Genomic DNA, 22,692 nt, shown 5'->3' on the forward strand with positions numbered 1-22,692 from the left:
TCTTTCAACAGCTTACTCATTGTACCCCATGTAGTATCATACTAGGATGGTACTGTTAGTAACATACTTAGGAAAAAACATTGGACCTTACCTTATAAATATATTTAAACTAATAAGATGACAATTCCAATTAAATTACTGTATAAATATTATCCTGTCAAGTCTTTTCTTTCTTCAAGGTTTATAAAAGACATCAACACCAGCTGCTCTTTCTATATACTCCTGAAACTACTGTGCACTTGTTTTGGTCCTGTAACTATACTGAGATGTTTTGGTCAGATATTCTTGCTTTTATTCAAAGTAAAAGTCTCAGTGACTTCTGTTTCTCCTTTAAAGACATTCTTTTGGGGACCTTTGATTACAAGAAAGAGAATGATGACAAATATTTTATAATAAACCTTATGTTTAGAATTGCTAAACCTCATATTCATAAGTCGAAATATAATAGAGCATACCTCTCTGGCTGTGTTCATAAATTACATTAAGAGATACTTGGAAAGTATTAAACTCTCAAAATGCCTAAGCTGTTAAAATAATACACTTATATGAAGTTTACTATATTGACCTTTATTTATCAATCTCCTTTTGTGTTTTTCCCCCGCTGTCTTCCCTTGTTATGTGTTAGTTAGGTTAATATTGTCCTTATGTTCCCTGGCTATGTTCTACTCTGTTCTGTCTGTTCTCTGAAATAATAAAGCTTTATTTAAAAATCTACTTCACCCTCCCTACTCCGAGGCTCTGGCCGGCTGCAGCCTACAGCAACATGGCAGTGACAGCTGCACGCCGTTCGTCTCTCGGTGATATCGGTGAGCACTGTTAATGATGGTCGTAAATGTTAGTGTTTCTTTGTCAAGGTGAGGAAACACACTTATTATAAAGTAGTTTCTGCGTTTACTAGCTGATAGCTAGTTAGCTGATAGCCTAGTAACTAATAATCATTTAGTGTTTTGTAAAAAGTTGTGGAGGTACGTTAGCTTACATGCTAAACAGTGTAAAGAAGATAATTAATAGTTACATGTACAAAAAATGGAGTAGGGTCATATAAAAAGCTAATCTATACAGAGAAACCTCTGCAGTTATTTACATATAGAATGACAACTGAGCAAAGCTTGGTTTGTACCCATATGTTTGTGAATGTTCTGCTTATGTGTCACCAGCTGTGTAAGGTTTCTGGGCAGACCGCACTGCCCTGCATGAGGCAGCGTCCCATGGCAGAGCCTTGCAGCTCAAACAGCTGATAGAAAGTGGAGCCTCTGTCAACATGGTGACTGTGGACAACATCACCCCACTTCATGAGGCCTGTATAATGGCTCATCCGAACTGTGCCCGCCTGCTGCTGGAGGCTGGAGCCCAGGTGGGATATACATGTGTAGTCCCACCCCTCATCGGTACAACACACAATTTTTAAAGAACCCATGTCATGCTTTTCCTTGTTTTTTGACTTGTATACAATATTACAATGGTGAATTATCATCTTAGACGTGACCTAAAGCTCAGAAAATGAGCTGTACATAACTGTATGTTCTAGTATTTCTATGCAGAAGCAACTCGGTTTATACACATCTCGCAAACGCACAGCCCTGGCAACAGGTGTGCATGTTCACGAACTACAGTATACTCTCTTTTTAAGGAAGAGAAACTCTCTTGTTAATATTCTAAAATAATTACAGGCTATTTGGAGTTATGAGCAGGGTGCCAAGATAATCTAGAGGTACCTAAGATTAAACATGAAATGGCTGGAAAAGAGCAAAATAAACATGCTTTTGCAGACTTTAAGCAGTCTGTGGTCTCAGATGTTTCAGTGGGTTTGAGTCAGCAGCTCTATGACACAGTCTAATGTAAAAATACATGTTATTGATCAATAGTTAATGATAATATGTTTACCCACTTGTCACACTGTGATAGTCTCTGGTAAGAGTGATGTGCTACTAAAATAGTCTAAAGTTGTATAGAAATAATAACATGGAAGTGCTTCTTTGGTTGCTCCAGGTCGATGTACGGACCATCCATGGCAGCACCCCTCTGTGTAATGCTTGTGCTTCTGGCAGCCTGGACTGTGCCAAATTGCTGTTGGAGTATGGAGCCAAAGTGAACCCGTCCCTCACAGCTCTCACCGCTTCACCACTTCACGAGGCCTGCATACGCGGTAATACTTAAGCAGCACTAAGACATACCCCATTAGATTACTTCACTGTGAATGAAAATATATATCCCTTTCAGGTAATGTCGAAGTAGTGAGGTTGATGATAGCCAGTGGTGCCCAGCTCGAGGCGTATGATGTGCATTTTGGTCCACCCCTCCACATCGCCTGTGCTAAAGGACATGTGGACTCTGTCAGGGAGCTGCTTAATGCAGGTCAGGAAGAAGACAACAGGTCTGAAAATATGTTAATCCACCCTTGAAAATGAGGCGCACTCAGACATCTCTGCTTGTATAATGGTGTAGTGTAGTTTTGATATTTACTTATTGTCTTCTAACCTACATAATTTGTTTCAGTTTCTTACATTTTCCACAATGCCACCAACAACCCTTTCAATAACTTTAATGTACAACTCCTTTTCTAAAAAAGTTGGGATGCTGTGGAAGTTGTAAATAAAAAAGGAATCAAATGTATTGAAAACCGCTTTTACCCCATATTCATTTGGTAACATAATGTTCAAATTGAAATATTCTGGTTTATATAAGATTACCCCTAATTTTCATTGGATGTGGCTGCATTACCCTCTGTCTGTCACACAGTCATCTGAGCTGATCACTGCCAGTATAGTCAGTGGTTGTGATTCCACTGGGTCCGGCTGCCTTCTGTCTTTGATCCGTCCTTCATATGGCTCTCTGGTACACTTTGCTGAAGATACACATCAAGTCTATTTTTGACAGATGATGCATCTGGGACACTACTGACAAAGTTCAACCTACCAATCAGCATTCCCCAAAAGATATCTATGTGAAACATAGATAGGCTATGAAATGATTAGGATGAGGTTAAAGTCCCCATGACATGCTCATTTCCAGCCATTTAATGTTTAATCTTGGGTACCTCTAGATTAGCTTGGCACCCCTCATAGCTCCAAATAGTCCGTAATTATTACAGAATATTAACAACAGAAAGCTTCTTCCTACAAATGAGAGGATAGTTCGTGAACGTGCACAGCTTCTGTTGCCGGTGTTGTGTTGCAAGTGGACAGCACAATGAACCGCGGCGGCATTAATTAATATGAATTTCTCCTCCATAGATAGGTAAACAATGATATATATGTAGTGATGAAAAGAGAAAAAAAAAACATATTTTAACTGGCATAATGCAGACATAGTAACTTCTCCAGCCTTACAACAATTCTCTCTAACGTTACAGAAACAAGGCATTAACAGACATGCAACGTGTTTTTTTTTTAAACATACCATTAAGTCCCACCAAGTAGTGGAAACATTACTCCATTTCAAGCAACTCCAAGGTCAGGAAATCCAACCAGTGGTCACCGTGTCTTCCCCCACACAACCACATACAGTCCCAAAGTAGTGAAATTAATTTCAACAGGTAGCTTAGCGCTGATAATAACATCATGGATCGTTAATCTGCTTGTTAACCAGCAACACATCACATGCTGCAGACACACTGGCCTCAAGCAGTCAAAACAAACAGGTACTGTGTTCCAGGGGAATCCAGCATTGATGAGCTGATCATTAACCACGGTGGTGGCTTCACAGGCCGACTGATCATAGGTTAGACCCAGTCACGTAAAACAGCGAGTCCCTGCACAGGAATCATTCTGGACATGCAGTAACCTTAGGCCCTGTATTTTTCTCCACATCCTCTGGTCACAGTGCAGGCAGCAGGAGGTATAGCTCTGCTACTGGGCCCTGGTGTTGCAGTGGAATGTTCTGTTAGCTGTCACTTGCAGTGTAACATATTTACTCTTATTCTAGTTGCTTTTTGATTTTTTTTTATATTTATCTCATCCATTGTGGCTCTAAATTTCAATGACATAGCTAAGGAGCTTGTGGAAATAAAAGAAGACAGACTCAAAACAGCTTTCATAGTATTCAAAATATTCTTTGCAAATGTGAAACTCCACAAGGCACATTTATTCTGAGCATACAGTGTAGTTGAGCTGTTATCCCTCATTTCTGCTGGGGCCTCTGTGTGATTTAGTGAGTCTCCTGAGGCTCAGTAACCAGTATGGTGCACTGCTGGGGAGGGTGAAATGTGTGTGCATTTGTTTTGTTCATGTGTTTGAATGCATTTTTGGTTTTATACAGTGTGGGTGTGTGAGTATGAGAAACAGTGTACCTGCATGGGCAGAAAATGCTTGAATGTGTGTGTCCGCCAATCCTATCCACTGGTCACCCCTCTGAGAACTGTTGTATATGTACTGAAATATGATTTTGGCATGACAATTTGTTTTATTTAACAGGGCGAGGCCCTGCCCTCGACATCACTTTGGCCTAACTACATTTTAAATGTGTCCTGGTGCTGTCTGTATATGACAATCACTCTTTTAGTCAAATCCCATGATTTGGCTATTTCAGCTTTTATAAGCTCAAAACATAACAGTCCTAAGATTTTCCTAACTTTCTACAGGTGCCTGTGTGAATTCAATGAAGTTCCATGAGACAGCTTTGCATCATGCAGCACGTATCCACATGATGAACATGATTGAGCTGCTGGTGGAGTTTGGAGCCAATGTGTACGCTAGTGATAACCTGGGAAGAAAACCTGTCGACTACACAACACCAGAGTCTCCCTGTTACACCTGCCTCAGGTTTTATGAAAGTAAATGCCTGCATTGCTTCTGAATTACAATCACGACAGGCAGTTGTTCTAACAAAAGCTATAGAAAGTTATTTATTTTCTCAGTATTGCTTTTGAATCGTGAATTATGATGTCTATGCTTAGGAAAACCTCTTTTACGTGACAGGTCATCCTCTGAGCCTCCAGCAGCTTTGTAGAATCGCTACAAGGAGGATGCTTGGTACCAGAGCTTCAGAGGTCATAGGTCAGCTGAACATATCCCGTCGCATCCACAACTACCTCCAGTACTGTGACCAACTGTCATGAGAATTACATTATTAAATATGTTTTAAACTGTGCTCTAATCAATATATTAACCAGTATATGCTATTTAATGGATTTTAAACTTTCAGAACAGAGACCTGTGAGAAACTGCTTGTGTGAGTTGAAGGACATGTCTTATCTTTCTTTTAAACTTTGTTTGCTATGATATATTCAACTACAGGGTGTTCCAGACTTAGAGGACCCCAGCCATAAACTGTGAAAATAAACATGCACCCAGCTTATTTAGTGTCTAAGGGGTTATCAGGGCAAACCCTCTCATTCTATTTTGCTGTTTAAATCTGCTTTACAACTTGATTAACACCTGGGTTGCGTCCTCAGGGAGTTCCCTTTCAACTATATATTGTACTGTTTCAACCTATCTCATTCAGACAACTCTGTATGCTCATGCTGACTTGTCTCCTTGCTGCAAGTAAAGAAATACTGCTGTTACCATTCCAGTGACTTTGTTGCTCTGTTTTGAAATTCTTTTGACACCAACCCACATCACTACAGACTGACACTTAACTGGATTTCTAAACCTGTATGAGATACTAGTGTTTGATTTTAAATATTATATCTTGGACACTATATTTATAATTGGGACTATACTAGGTTATCATCATAGTTATTTAAAGTCATGTGGCTCAGGACTGATGTCATCATTGCTGCTTAAATTATGCACATGTCGTTGTATTTAAATATAATATTGTGTATTTATCTAACCAAAGAATAAAAAGTAGTTGCAGTGTTCCGTGTACAATGGCCTATTAGGGGATAAAACACTACAAATCCCAGCATGCGCTTCGACCTTCTGGTGTGCCATGTGACTTCTGCCGCATGTAAAGAGGAGGCGGCTGTTTACAAATATTCCGCATTTCTGGTTTTGCGTTAAGATTGCTAAGTCTGCATTGATAAAAAGGCGGAGGATGGAAATTAAAAACGCTCGGCCGTATTTCTTCGGAGACATAGGTGGGTATGATTTAAAGACAACATGGCCGTTGAAACCGGCTGAGACTTACCGCTTTCCCAGGTGGTTGACTCAGTTTGATGTCGACATAAACGACTGGCAGTGGTTACACCGACCTAACATGCAGGCGAGCGGCAGTCCTCTAGTATGTTCTGCTGTAGTGAGCTGTTAATACTAAGGATTTACTGACAATACTGGGTGTATTTTAACCCATAATACCTCACTACTGAATATCATTTCTTTTTCTGTAGAAGCAAAAATAGCTTTTGACATAGCCTATAGAAACCGTGTATCCCATGTTAGAAGATGGCATTTCATATACATGACATAGAGGGTAATTCTTAATAACTTTGAAGAAGAGTATCTGCAGGTCTGGAAAATAAAATAAAAAAGCATTGAATTCACGTCTCTTTGAAAAGGCATTACAAGCTATTAAAAAGTCTCTTACTGTATGCAGGGCCAGGTTTGCATTAATGGATTAGGAATTGCTAACAGCTATGACAACATGGTAGTACAGGCAAAAATGCGACATAATTGTCAATAAATTCATAAATAACCGTAAACCATTTGATCCCTAATGTTAGCTATTATATTGCTTTTAAACACATAGTGCCCAAATTGCAACAGTTCAAAAGTAATTGGACACCTGTTTATAAATGTTCCTTGGGCAGCAGTGTGTCCTTTCAATGTCGGTTCACAATATACATGGCTTAGTTGGTTGAGAGCTGCCAGGAGAGTTGAGCCTATGAGGAGTAAAGAGGTGACCATGCTAGTGAAGAATAATAATGAGGCGCCATAAAACAGCAAAACTATATCAGAGAGATTCAGTTTGGTTAATTCTAGCTGCCAGACTACAGACTGACTACCTCATTACCTGTGCTCTCTGGTCACAGCACTTACAATGTGAGGTCATATAATATTTTAGCATTAGCTGTACGTCCTGTTCAAACTGAGCTTAGAGCTGCTGCTTTCAGGTACTATACAATTTATAGGCATGGACAGATTATGATACAGTGGACTCCTGGGTACAAGCAAGTAAAAGGGCCCCCCACCCCGCTGCATATGAAGCAACACACCAATACTAAAACAGACACTTAAAAAATGTGTTTTGTCATTTTATGGTCTTTGAAGATGTTTTGCATTTCTCTGGTCTTTTTCACTGTTTTAATAGTCAATTTATGTCAGTATATGATTTGTATCTCCTTGCTGCTGCTTAGCATCTCTGTGGAGGTTTTGCATCTCTTTGAAGACATTTTGCATCTCTCTTTAGATGTTTTTTTTTATCTCTTTATAGTCATTTTGCATTTTGCAGTTGGTCTCTTTCTAAGACACTATTTTCAGGTGACATTCAGTTTGATCCCTTGGGCCCCTGGCCCTGAGCCCAGGTAGCCCATTGAGTAATCCATCCATATAGAATGAGCTACAGAAAATGTTGTAACTGAAATCTCTCATTTTACTTAAGGATTCTAATACAAGTATATACAAGTATTTTAATTTCACTTGATTGCTTGCACATAAAGTAACTGCTTTTCTTAAACAGCCCGTGGCATGTGATTCCTTGTTGTCTGACTTACCTACAATGTTACAATGGTGAACTATCATCTTAAAGGTGACCTAAAGCTCAAAAATCGAGGTTTAGGTATGTTCTAGTACTTCTATGCAGAAGCAACTCGGTTTGTACAAGTCTCGTGAACTCGCTGGTGAGGCTTATTTTTCCAACAATGTAAAGTCTTATATGATAGTATAAGGATCTCCTTGAATGGTCATAAGCTCTAGGCAGTTGTGCATTCATGTGAGCTTGCCTGACATCCACTGGTGCCATATTAAAAGTGGGGTTTTTCGACTACACATGGTTTGGTGGATATATTTTACCTCCTGCTGCCTGCATTGTGACCAGACGATGTGGCGAAAATACAGGGCCTGAGGTTACTGCAGGTCCGGGAATGTTCCTGTACAGGGACTCACTGTTTTACCAGACTGGGTCAAACCTACAAGTAGCCAGCCAGTAAAGCACCCTGAGGCAGTGAATGATCAGCTCATCAACACTGGATTCCTCTGGAGCACAGCACCTGTTTGTTTTGATAACTTGAGTCCAGTGTCGCATGTGATGTGTTGCTGGTTAACAAGTGGATTAATGATCCATGATGTTATTGTCTGTGCCAAGCTTCCTGTTGGAATTAATTTCATTACTTTGGGAATGTATGTGATTGTAACACGAGGGATTTGTGGAGGAAGATGCAGTGATCACTGGTTAGATTTACTGATCTTGGAGCTACTTGAAAGGGAATGTTGTTTCTATTACTCAGTAGGACTTAACGGTAAGTTTAAAAAAACACAGCGCATGTCTGTTAATTTGTTGTTTCTGTAACTTTAGAGAGAATTGTTGTAAGGCTGGAGAAGTTACTATGTCTGCACTACCCCAGTTTAAATATGGGGTTTGTTTCTCAATTACCTGCTTTGTTTAGAGTGTTACACATCTCTTTTCATCAGTACATATACTGTCGTTTACCTGTCTATGGAGGAGAAATTCATAATTAATGTTGTTGCGGTTCGTTGTGCTGTTCACTTTCATATTCTGGTTCGAACATGTCAGGTAGGATTTGAGGTATTCTCATTGTCAAAAATGTAGCTTATTTGTCAGTGTTTTTTGTTTATGCATTGTCCTGGCTTCCTGACTGGTCTTGTGTCAAAGTGTTTCTCTGATATGTGTTTCCCAGTGGTTGTGGTTAGGATAATGTTAGGATTCAGGTTAGGGGAAACACACCTCGATGGAGAAACAGGCTTTGGACCCATCACCGGCAGCAGGGGTTGTGCGCGTTCATGAACTATCCTCTCATTTTCAGGAGGAGGCTCTTGGGTTTTATCTGTTCTGAAATAATTACTGATTATTGAGATTTATGATGAGCGCAAAGGTAATCTAGAGGTACCCAAGATTAAACAATTAAATGGCTGAACATGAGCATGCCATGAGCACTTTAATGTAATTTGTGCTGTCATCTGCCTTTTACTCAGAGTATTTTCTGTCTAGCCACTCTACCATAAAGTCCTGAATGATGAAGAGACCTTTTTTGCCCAGTTGCTCAGTTTGGCCAGATGACTGACTCTAAGAAGAGTCCTGGTGGTTTCACACATCTTCAATTTCACAGTTATAGAGGTCCCTGTGCTCCTGGGAACACTTAGAGCTTTAGAAATGGTTTTCTAGCCCCAATCTATGCCCCTCCGCTATTTTATTGCAGGTCAAACTTTTTTTCTCAAGGAGCATTAAAGCAAACAGGATGCACCTGACCACAATGTATAGTAACACAGCCAATGGTATGAATATCTGAATACTTTTGTAAATGAGATATTTAAGTTTTTGATGTGGATTGATGGATATATACAATTTATATAGCACTAGTAATACATTAAATACATCTCAAAGTAGGCAATATTACATTTTTAATAAGTCCAGATAACATATTGTGAGGGTTCTGAGCAATGCCTGACCTGTTCCCCTGCAGGTTGCTGGTCTGAGAGAACAGAGGTTCACAATGCAGCCTCCCTTGGCCAGGCCTCTCAGCTGCGGGACCTCATTCAAAGTGGTGCTTCGGTTAATGTTGTGGCCGTGGACTCCATCACACCACTGCATGAGGCGTGTCTCCACGGGCAGGCCCAGTGCGTCCAGCTGCTGCTGGATGCTGGAGCTCAGGTAAACCAGAAGAGTGAGAGATGCCTATCTGCCATATCATAAGTGATTCTGTGCGAACAGTATGTATGTCTAATCCCATGTCCCATGATGCATCTCAGGTCAATGCGAGGAATGTCGATGGCAGTACCCCGCTGTGTGATGCTTGTTCAGCTGGTAGCCTGGAGTGTGTGAAGCTCTTGCTGGAGCATGGTGCCAAGGCCAACCCTGCTCTGACTTCACGCACAGCCTCACCTCTCCATGAGGCTTGCATGGGAGGTGAATACTTTGTCTGTCTTCATGTAACTTTGAGTTTCTGTGGAATCAAGTTTACCCACTTTCTTAGAGCTAATGTTTATTTTGTGTGAGACAGCCCTGTGTAACGCAAGACTCTGCTTCTATTTCAGGTAACTCGGACTGTGTGAAGCTCCTAATTGCCATGGGTGCTTGTCTGGAGTCGTACGATCTTTACTACGGGACACCGCTGCATGTGGCTTGTGTTAACAAACACATAGACTGTGTTAAAGTGCTACTTAATGCAGGTGAGTATCAGTGCAAAGCAGGACCAGGCAATTGCTTATATGTTTACTGCATTCAGATACAGTATTTGGGATCATATTTTAAACCTGATAGCATGGAAGATGTGTGTAGCATTCGAGTGCTGTTGTAACTGGAGGACAAGTTAGCTGGCCTGTGAAAATACAGGCAAATACATGCATTTTTAAATAAGCTCCGTGTGATTTACCTTGAAAATTGGTGTTATGAGATATTCACAATAGAATTTGGGGATTACTCCATATTTAAATTGGAGTCTAAACATACAACTTAACTGTTTTTCTAACAGGGTGTGACTCAAGTTAGTTTTGCCCATAAGCAATGACACAGCTTTGGTGGGCTTTGGTGTCATTGTGTGTACAGATACAGTAGTATGCTGCATAAAAATGAACAGAGGTAGGGGTGGAAATGTGCTGCAGTGGTTAGCACTGGCAAACATGGCAGTTTTATGCATTTCAAATTAAATCTACAATATAAAGTGTGCAAAAAGTGAAGGGGTCTGAATACATTCCAAGGCCACTGTAATACTGTAGTCACCTAAGCACCTGGAATTTGAGCAAATCAGTCTAAAATTATATGTATTTATTGGAAAAATTGGTAGTAACATATAAGTGATTTGTAGTTTTAATTGTTAATAAATGCTTTCATAATGTTCATAAAGGTTTAAGGATAAGAATGGCAGTATTCTGTATGTTCCTTCAACTAATCCTATGTAAAGAGCAAAAAACACCATACAGAAAGCCTGATGCTGTTTAATTCCTTGTGTCACAGAGCTCCACTGTTGTCCAGAATATATTAAAACACAATAATGAGCCACGCGGTTCCACTGGGTGACATGTTTCTTCATTATCATGAACACACACTGTAGTTTATTTTGACTCAGTCCCACAAACATGGTTCTGTTGCCACAAATTGTCACGAAAGCACCAAACTCTGATTAGTCTGCTGCGCAATATAGTCCTAACAAATGCTCTATTTTTTCCTGTTTGAGCAGCATTTGTTAAAAACAACAGTGACCAACCATTTTAGGAAAGTACTTGGTTCTGTGTAGGAACCAATGGGCCTGGAACTGAGAGACATGAAGTGAATCCCAACTCCCTTATTTTATCATTCCTTGGTCCTCAATCCTCGCTTGACCTGGAAGTCGTCCCAGTCAGCCATGATGAAGGATCTCCCAAAGCTCTTACGTCTGCTCTGTGGAACGAGGAGGCTTCCTGGAGGAGCTGTAACCTTTGCAGAATTCTGTTACCGATTGACACGCCCCTTTATCAGAAATCAGTTTGTGATTGGAGGCTTTGCCTTAAGGATTGGAGGAAAGGATGTCTCCTGTCAGTTAAGATGTGTTTCCTTGGTTCCTCTCTCCTCATAGTTTCTTCTTGCATCTTTTCCTCACATCTTACATGGGCAGAACTGAGATACAAAGAAAAGACACTAGTGAGGCAAATGTGGATGCAGTTAGGAGAATTAGGATTCACCTACACACAGGGTGAAGAAGTGAGGAAGTGTTAAGTGACATGTTGGTGGATTGTTGGTCATTTTATGCAATGTGTAGACTAGAATAACATAACATCAGGTTTATCCATCAAGAATTGACATTCATGTCCTTTTCCCTTTAGGTGCTAAAGTGAATGCTGCAAGGCTGCATGAAACTCCATTGCACCATGCTGCAAAAAACATGCAAGTAGAGATGATAGAGACACTGGTGGAGTTTGGGGCCAACATCTATGCCAGAGACTCACACAACAGGAAACCTGTGGACCACACCACACAAGGATCTCCCTCTGCAGCCTGCCTACAGTTTTATGAGAGTAAGTTATTCACAAATGTCAGTTCTCCATGTAAAATGAACATGACCATTTTGATGAGCCAGTATGTGTGGCTGCTTTTAGACCTATACAGCAGCGCAGTGTCAGCGTAGACCAGCAGATGGCAAGCAAGGATTGTTTTCACTTCCAGGAAGTCTCAGAGATATATTACCTCTGTTGCTGTTCCTTGAGGCTCATGTACACAGTTGGTCAAATGTAGGTCAGTCACTTTGGCTGAATTTCCAGTAACTGAGCTTTGTATAGAAAGTAGACTACCAGTGTGAGACAAGGATTGTATAGCTGTATATAGAAGAAGATGGTAGAAAGGATTAAAAACATTCCAAAACATATTCAACGTATTATAGTATATGCATTCCAAGCACATTAGTTATATTGGCTATAAATCTCAGTGAGAATGCCCATATATTCAGTTTGGGAGCCAGGTAACATTTTAGCTACTTGGTATTGCAGCATATTTTCCAAAGCCATGACACGACATGTTATCATTATGAAATATTATACACAATATATTGTAATAACCTACATCTAACTGTGTGTGTGTGTGTGTGTGTGTGTGTGTGTGTAGCCACTCCCATGAGTCTGCAGCAGCTGAGCAGGTTAGCAATGAGGAATGAGCTGGGCACCAGAGCTCTGACGGTCATAGGTCAACTGGACATACCAAAACACATTGTTAGCTACCTCTGTTATCACTGACTGCTACGAGGAGGAGGAGTTGGATCACTGCTCAAAGAAAGAATTCACAGACTGCTGTGCCAGTCGCAGGCAAATGCAGCAATAATAGGGTAACAGAAGACACACACTGTAGAGACAAGCACAGTGTTCTCTTTGGACTTTTACAGAGAGAGGCCACATCACGTTTCCATCCATTTTCACCAGCATGCAGTGTTCTTTTTCCTGCCCTGAATACTAGAAGTCAAAAACTCTTGGGTATCTTCAGACAATAAACATCAGAATCTCTGTTTTTAAAACCCATTTAGATATGGAGCCTTGCTGCAGCTAATAACATGACAACTCACAGTTGCTAGTAGTCATGATTTGACACTAAATAAAGTTTAACAAAATGATGATAGACCAGCCCTCAATGTAATCTGAGACGTGGATAATGAGCAGGCTGAGATAATTACATTCAGTGGAAACTAGTTTAGCTTACATTAAGGATGTACAATGACAAAGAAGTTCGTATGAGCGATGCCTTCTCAAAGGTTTGGGAACCACTGCAGCAATGGCCTGATAAAGATTTGGGGCATTGGCGAATGAAAATTAATTTAAGTGGTTTTATCCCTTGTAGTGTGTCATAGTAGAGTGCAGCTGATGCATCTGGGGTGCCTAATCTAATCTGTTTATTAATAGTTATTGTTTTAGTTTGCATCCAGACATACTTGTTGGACACTGACACTTAAGGTGACGTGTTGACAAGAAAAATGTGAGAGGGAAGTGTCTCCTCAGTAGCAGCTTATATTAGAAAGGCCTGCACTCAGCACTGCTCCCTTTGGTTCCATTTACTGTAAACTCACAGTCACTGGCTCAGGTTGGTAAACATCAGCTCAATGTGTGACAGTTATTGGTTTAGCTAGTTTAGTTGTTGGCCACCAATATAAAATCTTCACTATAAACTGCAACTACAGGAGTTTTAAAATAGCATTTAATAATGTTTGCCACTTTGATAAACATAAGCAGAATGGATGCCACAAGACAAGAATATGCTTCTAATATTAGAGTGGGCTGTAGAGGAGTATTTATTTTAGCTCAGGGAGAGGAAGAGGAGAGTTGTCCTTTTATGTCAGGGTTGCTGAAATAGTCCTGGAGTTGCTGGGAAAATGCAAGAGGGTAACTACATTTGCTGGTGTACCATTAATGCTGAGTAGCAATATGAAATAAGACATTTGACATTTTGTGTGAGTAGCAATATGAAATAAGACATTTGATTTGTGCGTGCTCAGTCCCTGGATAATTAAAATTTAAAAAACCAAAGCATGCAGTACGTAGAGGAACACAAACCAGCACGTGGAGTGAAGCTCTCCAGATGCTGCTTTGCTCCGTCTTAGATTGCTGTGCTTCACACTCTGCACATGGTGACTGTCTGCTTATAGAGACGACCCAGAGAGCTTGGTATTTTTCAGAAGGAGGTGTAGGAAGTTGTTTATGAATTCTTGAAATTACTTTTTGGCTCTCTTTGAAGTTGAAAAGACCCATTTTAGAGGTTTAGTATCTTTTAATTTATCCATGGAGGTTGAATCAAGCTGAACACACACTACAATTAGATCAGACCACTGGAAGTTAAGGATTCAGGGTCAGGGTTTGTTCAAGACAATCAGCTTGCTTTTGTATTAAAGCTGCATTTGGCTCGACTTTTATGTGAACAACAATACTGTCTAAAGTTTTACTAGCATGTATGGACACCTCTTCAACCATGGGAAGTGAAAACATTTAAAGGACAGTACCTGTGTGCTAATGCTACCCTTATTATGGCCTTGCACAGAAACATTAGGCACCTTAATTTAATTACGCACGTTTACATATTTAGTCCTTTAATTACAAATGTATAATTTATAGTATATATACTTTTGACATAACTAAAAGAGTGCTTTCCATTAATTGCATTTTTATAATGAACACTTTACTGAATATTTCAACTAATGAAACAAAACATATCAAATCATACAGATGTAGAAAATTGTGAAATAGAGAAAAGTGGGAAAACGCCATCGATGTCTTCAGGGTTTGGTATAACAGTCCATCTGTTAGACTGGGTCACTATGTAACAAGTCAGTCTACTTCATATGTTACAATAAGTAGTGAAAATAAACCTGCAGCAACATGAAGCTCATTTGAGAAAGGAGCTGTTACTTTCAAGTTAAACTATAAAGCAAAACAGAATGGTGAAATAATTTGTAAAAAATAATCTAACTACTATTTAGCTGACTTTGTGTTCTTTTATTAGACAGATTACTATTTCAGGTGATGCCATATCTGGTCCTTGATTGGCTCTCTGTATCATGACAGGGCCTCCTGCAATGATTACAGGCTGTCTGTTAGCTTCAGCACGTTTTACATCCCACCTAGCACGTGCAGGCGGTGGACAGATTGTAGAAGGCACCGAGAGAGGCAGCTAAGTTTTAACGCACTAACAGAGGAGTATGTTATAGTTGTCATCGGACAGCCAACAGTTGGGTGATGACAGGAAATAAGGGAAGGTAGAGATAGGGAGTGACATGCAACAGAAGTGCACGGCTGGATGTGAATCTGCGACACTGACTCATGGTAACCGCCTTAAAACCCAGTGCAGCCCTGGAAATGGATTTTCAGAGTGAAATGCCCTTCTTCCTGTTTGAGACATATGATAAAACACAGTCCGTGTGCACCTTACTGACGTCACACGGGGACTTTTATGTGTTTTAAGCTCATAGTTTTCAAGCCTCTTCCTTCTAGGTTGTGTTGCCAGCGGGCACAGTTGCCTTGCACAGAGAGCAAGAGGTCATATGTCAGCTCTCCTGGTGGTCTGCACCTGTGTTTACTGTTTAGTCCCACATCTTTACAAAGCATTCAAAAGCAGTATTTTATGCTTGCAGTCCTCAGTCACTTGCCTCATTTGAGACCTTTGCCAAAACGTGCCCGTGTGGCATGATGCTGGCCTGAATTTGTAGCCCATCTGAAAAGCTGTGGAACTTTGTTTAATCAGAATGTTGCCTGGTTTATCAAAGTCTTAGTCTGTAAATAATCTTGAAGCACAGGTTTGTCAGTCTTCACATGGAGTGTTCCCTTTAAGAAATACCTGGCCCTGATACTAATGGAGTTTATACTTATGGCTTAAAATAACCATTACAAAACATGCTTGGTTTCAAAGCACTATAAACCAATGGAAGGGATTGGAAAAAACCAGAGAGGAGGGCAGCTACGCAGGGAATGTCCTGTTATCTAAGATGAAAAATGGCTCCTGCTACAAAATAGGAATGTTGAATAACAGAGAGGTTGGTTTGGAACTTTCCTCCCATTTCGTCATAACAAACAGCATTGTCAGTTTTCTCGCTCCAAGTGTTGTAAGGTTTAATCTTGACACACTGATGAGAACAGACTGTTCGAGGTGCTATGAAAAACTGAGGAATCTTCTCACAAAATGTGTTAGACAGTAAATATTCTTCTTTTAAACTGTACAGAAGTGCTGATTACTTGAATAAACTGTACTGTTGTTGTGTTGACATGCTTGTTGTTGGCTTTCATACAAAGGACATTTACATGTTTGTTGAACTCTTTGTCCTCATGGTGTCATTTGCTTGTCTGCTGCCAAGATATTCTTGTAAACACAAACCAGGAACGGTACATGATGCTTCAGACTTCAAACTGATTACTACCAGTACCAGCTAGTACTGGTCCAAACTGGAAATTGGTTAGTACCAGTGCTTTGTTCGAAAGTAAAATCACTGCTTTTGTTGAATCTACTTTTCCTTGAGCCTCATTAGCTGTTGTCCAGACAAACATAGCTGAGTTTCAAATCCCTATTATGAATTACTTCTAATTAGTATTTAGCTTAGTAGCTGCTGGCCAGTTGGTCTGGGGTACTCGCCTCAGTTCAGAAGATTCAACAGCAGCTGACTGTGTTCAGTCCACACGTTGGCAAAATGACTATCATCGGTGTGCCCCTGAGAGTACACTATGTCCTGCTCTGAGCTGAGTTGTTCTCCCTTACCACTAGGCTGTACCATAGATAAAGAAATAACTTGTAAATGAAATGCTTGTAGTATGAGCGAGCCAAGAGCAAACAGAGTTTTCCCAGAGAGCATACAATAAACGGGCTCCTGTAACTCTCCTCTCACACCAAGCTTTGGCTAATTAATCCGACCCTGCTGATTTACTTGTATTTGTTAGAAAACACAGCTTTTTCTGTCTGATGAGAAATAGCTTTTCTTCACTCCACCATAAAGACAAGGGGGAATCACATCTTGGCAGAGGAAAATACAAGAGCATATTGGAAGAGTAGCTTGTAGATTTGAGGCGCTAAGCAGACAGGAACTGGGATGCTTTTGTTTGACAGTCAGAGATAAACAGAGATGGGTGCTGTGATGGTCCAATGCTACACTCCCCAGTTAGACACAGCAACCTGAAACTCACCACCCAGAAATGGGATGCAGATGTGAGACACCGCACTGAGCTGGTTTAGGCAAAGATACCATACATTACTGCAAAATACATGGAACCCAAGACACGTGCCTCAAATTGCACAAACATTCATACACATTTTCTGCAGATAGACATTCTCTCATATGTGTTATTGTAAAATGATGTTTACATCAGGTTGAGTCTATGCTGATTGCAAGTAGTTAAGATCTGGGAAGAGTTTGGGTGTGTGAGAATCTGAGTGGAAGAAAAGTTACGACTTCCCTCTATTAAAAAAGTTATTTCAGTATATTTCTAGTGTCAATAACATGAATGTGACCCATCAGCACATAAAACTGAATATAATAAATCAGAATTGTCTGTATGAAGAAAGATGGCACCATTCTTTCCTATTAATAGTGCTTTTTACACAAACAGTACACCTGTTACTTTTGCATTTTTGTAGAGATATGAGATGAAATGTCACATTCCCTGACTGAACTCGAACTTTCAAGGGCTGTGATGACAGTGGTTGGTTCCAGTGTACTTCACAGGCTTGAAGTGATGAAGCAGGTGCCAACATATAAGGTTAACATCAAATATTGGTGTCTTATTATTTAGATCTGTCTCTCATTAACATAGTTTTCCATACATTAATTGAATAACCGATTCTTTATATGATATACTGTTGAACAGCACATCTCTAAGCCTATAAGATGACGTTTTACTCACTTTCCACCCACATCAGCCCTTTCATAAAAGCACATACAAGAATAATGCTGTAAACCTGACCATGGAAGCTCATTTTTGGCATTTTGACTCACAGGCTATTCATCTGGGTAAACGGCATAGAGTTGACTATAGACTTTGAGACACGTCCTAAGGTCCTCTGCCCATGATCTCTTGCAGCCTTCTCAGGAATGCATGACAAAGAAGGACAGATCTAGGTGTTTAACTTTCTAATTAAGGTAATTTAATAATTACACCACTAAATTAAAAACCCTAAATGTAGTTTCTTGCTGCAGTTAATTTGTTTTCAGCAGCAGTTCAGAGGGTCCCAGTTGGTCTGAGTCTGGTCTGCTCCCTCACTTAAAGTCAGCTACTTTGGACTGAGAAATATACATGTGTCTGGAAGTCGGCTCCCAGGGTTACACTCACACGCACACACACTGTGTAGTTACACTTTATAAGCAGCTAGATGACTGAGCCATCTGGTTGTATTTTGTGAAGGGAGTCCCCAGTCTCAAATCGAGTCACTCCAGCGTGAATGAAGTCAGCAGAGATTCTTTCCAAGACGCCAAACCCCCGGTGACACAGGCCTGTTCGTCAGTAGGACAGTTCAAAAGGGCCTGGATTGCCAGAAGGACTACATCTTTCTTCTATTCTGTGGATCTACTTTTCATTTCTTCTTATTAATGCTTTATGGGCAAAGTGAATGACAACTGTTCCTGCTTTGATTGGTGGTGTACAAATTGCAGCATTTGCACATTGGCTCTGATCAATGTTTATTTGTTACCCACATCAGAAACATGACATCTCATCCTTTTAAGGGTTGAGTGTGGATACATTTATTTGAATGGGAATGTGATGTGAGTAATGACATTTAAAACTGTTAATTTCCATGGAAATACTGCAATCAGCCTTTGGTCACCAAGCAGAGTGGTGCAAAATAAATAAAAACTTAACAGGAGAATGTGTGTACTTGTACAGAAACTGTGACCCAGGCTTTGCTGTGCTTCTTTCCAGTGTGACCAGGGGCCTCAACTACTGTATATCTATTGTGTATACATAAAGTGGGGCTTGAAACATATATGCCACTGCCCATGGAAAAAACTACTGCGCATACAGGTGTACAAACACTTTGGAGACGGTGGAGTGTGGGGATGCAGATAGTGAGGTAATGAATTGAAGCCAGGTTTTACAATGGCACATTAGCCACACGACTGCCAGCCCTGCCATTAGTGGACTGCCCATTTTACAGTTCCTCCTTAGCCACAGCCACCCGTAGTAAGCTTTACATACATTACAATGGCACATTAGCCACACGACTGCCAGCCCTGCCATTAGTGGACTGCCCATTTTACAGTTCCTCCTTAGCCACAGCCACTCGTAGTAAGCTTTACATACATTTTCCGGTTCTGTACCAGAAACAAATTCCTTGTGTGTAACATACTTTGCCAAATAAAGGTGATTATCCTTATTATTATTTTATTTCACAAACTATGATAAATATATTTACTTTATCATAACTGTTCTGGCCGCTTGTATTTATGCTTTCCTCAGACACCAAAGATTCCATAAGGACATCTCAATTTTAAAAGATTTTAAAAGAAGCCGACCAAAATAATAATCATCTGCATCTGTGATTTATTACTTAAGTGTTATTTCTACTCCATTTTGCACATGATTATTGCTCTTCCATCAACTGCTGGCTCATCACCATTGTCGTCCCATATGACGCCCACACCATCAGTCGTGGAGTGTGTCACAGCACAGCTGGAATGCATGGACGTGTGAGGTTGTATGGCTGCCTTGTGGTAGCCTGGATTTAAATACTGTGTTTATTAGTTGCCAGATGATGAGTGTGTGGTCTCATCAGATGTATGTTTTACGAATGTCAAGCACTGAGCTCTGTTATGTTCTTGCCCAAACAGTTCACACTGGTATATGGTCTCCAGCATTGTGCTTCTTGGCATGCACCTCCATGTCTGACTACTTTGTTTAATTTCAGGATTTGTCAGATTTGTTCAGCTGCTGCTTTCTTTTTTTTAACATGGCTGCTGTCTTCCCTAGGGAACATTGTGTACATCAGTATTCATGAGGGTTTTGCATTGACCATTCATGGTTTATTGTGGGAGTGTATTGGATGGATTATGAGGCTTATACATTTTTATGATCTGCCTTTATCTTAAAAACTCAATGCTGTAACAAATTTTGCATTGTACATTTCAATCGGGACCTATTATAATAACATTTTATTGAGTTAAAGTTTGTATCTAATGACACCTGGCTAATGTGCTCACCTTTTAGCCACAGCGGCTTTCTAAAGTCTTCCTTCAGAAGGCAAATGAGCCTGAGCATGAGCTTCTGGCTGTTTCTCTTGTCAAATTTACAGAGACTGAATACAAGAAGATGATATTTTTGCCCTTATAGCATTCAGCGCACTAGCTGATTCTGAAAAATCACAGGGAAAGCATCTGAAGAGACTGCATAACATCTGTCTGCTTACACGTACTGTGCAGCTTTTATGTAATCCTTCAAAACCAAATATTCATGTGGCAGCTCAAGGCAAGTCATCTGTGTAACTAACCTGAGAAACTGTTCTACAACTGATGCAGTGGATGACATACAGTATGCTGCAATGTTCAAATGCTACTGTATTGTTGTTGTTGTTGTTGTTGTTTTTAAAAATCTTGCAAATAAGTGTTCAGCCCTTCTTGAAATTAGGTGAAATTATGCCAGAAATCTTAATCTGAATCATGCAGGTGTGATTCCGTTTTGTCGAGACAGTAATGCATTTCCTAAAAACATTTCATTTACATATTAGGAGGAAGTGTCTTTCTCAGCCCCTTATGCTGTGTTCATGCCATATCATTTAAACCATAATTAAAAGCAGCCCAGTGGGAAGCCTCCAACTTGAGATTCCATCTTTGATTTTGATTTGTGACACTGATGATATCTTCCACTTGGTGAAAAGAACTGCAGACATGCCAACTAATAGTTGGGACAAATGTGAACTCTCCCAAGGTGGAACATGGAGTGTTTCATCTGTTGTTCCCATTCTGCTGTCAATGCAGCATTAGCTTTTATTGACTAGATCATCAATAATTGTGCCTAGTGTTTTGTAACCTGCTCCAAAAGCCAAAGTATTAGTACAGGAGAATGTGTGTGTGTCTGTGTTTACAGAAAAACAACACATTTCACCTAATCTTCACTGTTTTTCTGTACATCACCTGGCAACAGTAATAAGGCAGTGATTCACAATTAGTCAAAGTGTTTTCTGTAGCGTTAAATCACCTCTGCTCCTTTAAACTGTAATAATAGTTTATAGGAAGAAGAGATTAGCATGAACACATCAACCTGGCGCCTGTGAGGTGCTAAGAAGACAACAGTGGAAATCCAGCTCTCTGCATTTAACCCTCACATGCCTCAGCTTCTGTATTTTGGCCTGGCAGGTGAGAATGACTGCTAATTTCACTGACTGCTTATCTGCTGGGAACACAATGAAACTGGGTGTTGAACATTCCTTGGCGGCACTAAGGAAGGAAACTGCCACAGCTCTTCTTCAGCTCAGTCACAGCTAATATCTGGAGACAGCTCATTTTAAACTCTCATCTAACCAGTGGGTTTGCTTTTTGGGAGAAGTACATTTGCGATTTGTGCTGTTTTAGGCACAAATACAACTTTTCATTCTGATCTCCTCATAAACTTATTCTGGGTTTCTGCTCCCTGCCTCAACAGGCATCAAACTGTTGACATCAAAGTTCTCTAGTCTTATCTGTATTAAGAGCCTATATACTCTGTAGACGGACTCTGCTCCTAATCTGTACCTAAATGCAGTTTTGTCTGGACCCTAACCAAAATTTCTATGCAAACTGACCCAGAAAATGAGTAGCATTTAGCAACTATAGTGCAGCATTTAGTTTCAGTTGTAACAAAGAAGCACTTGTATCTGGTTAATGCCTGCAAATGGCTGCTTCTCCACAGTGATGGTAAATGAAAATGTCTGCCAAAAAGTTTTTCATTACTGTGTCACATTGTAAACATTAATATGATCTTTGAATTGTTTATAGTATTTACAGTCTTCATAAATGTGGAAGCTAAATATTAAATGCACTTAAAAGGAGTAAAGAACACAGAGGCTTTAAATAATGATTGGTCAAACTTTTGACATCATGTGTGTTTGTACTGTATGTCTCTCGCTCTGACTTTTATCCTATGTTGTCACAGTGACAAGTGTGCTAATTGTGTCTTTGAGTAAAAGCTAATGCCTCTATAAATATCTATTTTATAGCGAGGCCTTGTGCAGTGCCCTCAGAATGTTGACTTTTGACCCCAGTTGGAGAAGCTCTGACCTGCCACTGCCCCCCTACCATTCATCCTCTTTCTATTAACACTGACAAAAGTTAAATGCAGACCCGACATCTCACAGTTGACACAGCGTCTGTCTATTTCCTGTTTCCTACAGTTTCTTATCTGTCTGTGAACAGTGGGGGCTACAGAATCCAAATGTTTCTTTCTAACCTCACTGTGAAAACTGGAAACTCAGTAAAGGATAAGAGGCCAAGGAGGTGCTCAACTGTGATTCTTGGAAATTCGCCGCTGCTCATTACTAACTCAGCTTTAGTACTACTCCCCTGAGGTTAGTGACAGGGCTATAGGTGAAAGGGCACCAGGTTAGTCATGTGATGTGACGGGTATAAGAGGGTCCGCCAGCTGGCCCAGACATCAGGAGAGTTGGTGGGGGGGGGGGTCAGCTCTTTGTCGCGCCGGCGGCGCACCCAGCGGGTGGGGGGGGTGGGGGGGGGGGGGGGGG

The 22,692-nt window shown here is 40.4% G+C and overlaps 2 protein-coding genes across 5 annotated transcripts; both read left to right on the top strand.

The window, feature by feature from the left end:
* The first annotated feature begins 719 nt into the window (after positions 1 to 719).
* On the top strand, positions 720 to 5,492 carry asb13a.1 (ankyrin repeat and SOCS box containing 13a, tandem duplicate 1). 3 transcript variants are annotated; one of them, XM_020601404.1, is made up of 6 exons: positions 720 to 806; positions 1,167 to 1,354; positions 1,990 to 2,146; positions 2,221 to 2,355; positions 4,580 to 4,771; positions 4,917 to 5,492. In XM_020601404.1, exons 1-6 carry the CDS (start codon positions 764 to 766, stop codon positions 5,054 to 5,056), a joined length of 855 nt encoding a protein of 284 aa, XP_020457060.1. In that variant the 5' UTR covers positions 720 to 763; the 3' UTR covers positions 5,057 to 5,492. The 3 variants fall into 3 exon arrangements, with proteins under 3 accessions (XP_020457060.1, XP_020457062.1, XP_020457061.1); XM_020601405.1 differs by having other exon boundaries at positions 766 to 854; XM_020601406.1 differs by lacking the exon at positions 2,221 to 2,355.
* A 384-nt stretch (positions 5,493 to 5,876) lies between these two features.
* LOC109960931 (ankyrin repeat and SOCS box protein 13-like) lies at positions 5,877 to 19,127 on the top strand. 2 transcript variants are annotated; one of them, XM_020601418.1, is made up of 6 exons: positions 5,877 to 6,022; positions 9,521 to 9,708; positions 9,807 to 9,963; positions 10,092 to 10,226; positions 11,856 to 12,047; positions 18,387 to 19,127. In XM_020601418.1, exons 1-6 carry the CDS (start codon positions 5,980 to 5,982, stop codon positions 18,425 to 18,427), a joined length of 756 nt encoding a protein of 251 aa, XP_020457074.1. In that variant the 5' UTR covers positions 5,877 to 5,979; the 3' UTR covers positions 18,428 to 19,127. The 2 variants fall into 2 exon arrangements, with proteins under 2 accessions (XP_020457074.1, XP_020457073.1); XM_020601417.1 differs by lacking the exon at positions 18,387 to 19,127 and adding an exon at positions 12,631 to 13,957.
* The last annotated feature ends 3,565 nt before the right edge of the window (positions 19,128 to 22,692 follow it).

The sequence above is a fragment of the Monopterus albus genome, unplaced genomic scaffold (assembly GCF_001952655.1).
Source record: "Monopterus albus unplaced genomic scaffold, M_albus_1.0 scaffold51.1, whole genome shotgun sequence".
In the NCBI taxonomy this organism is placed as follows: domain Eukaryota; kingdom Metazoa; phylum Chordata; class Actinopteri; order Synbranchiformes; family Synbranchidae; genus Monopterus; species Monopterus albus.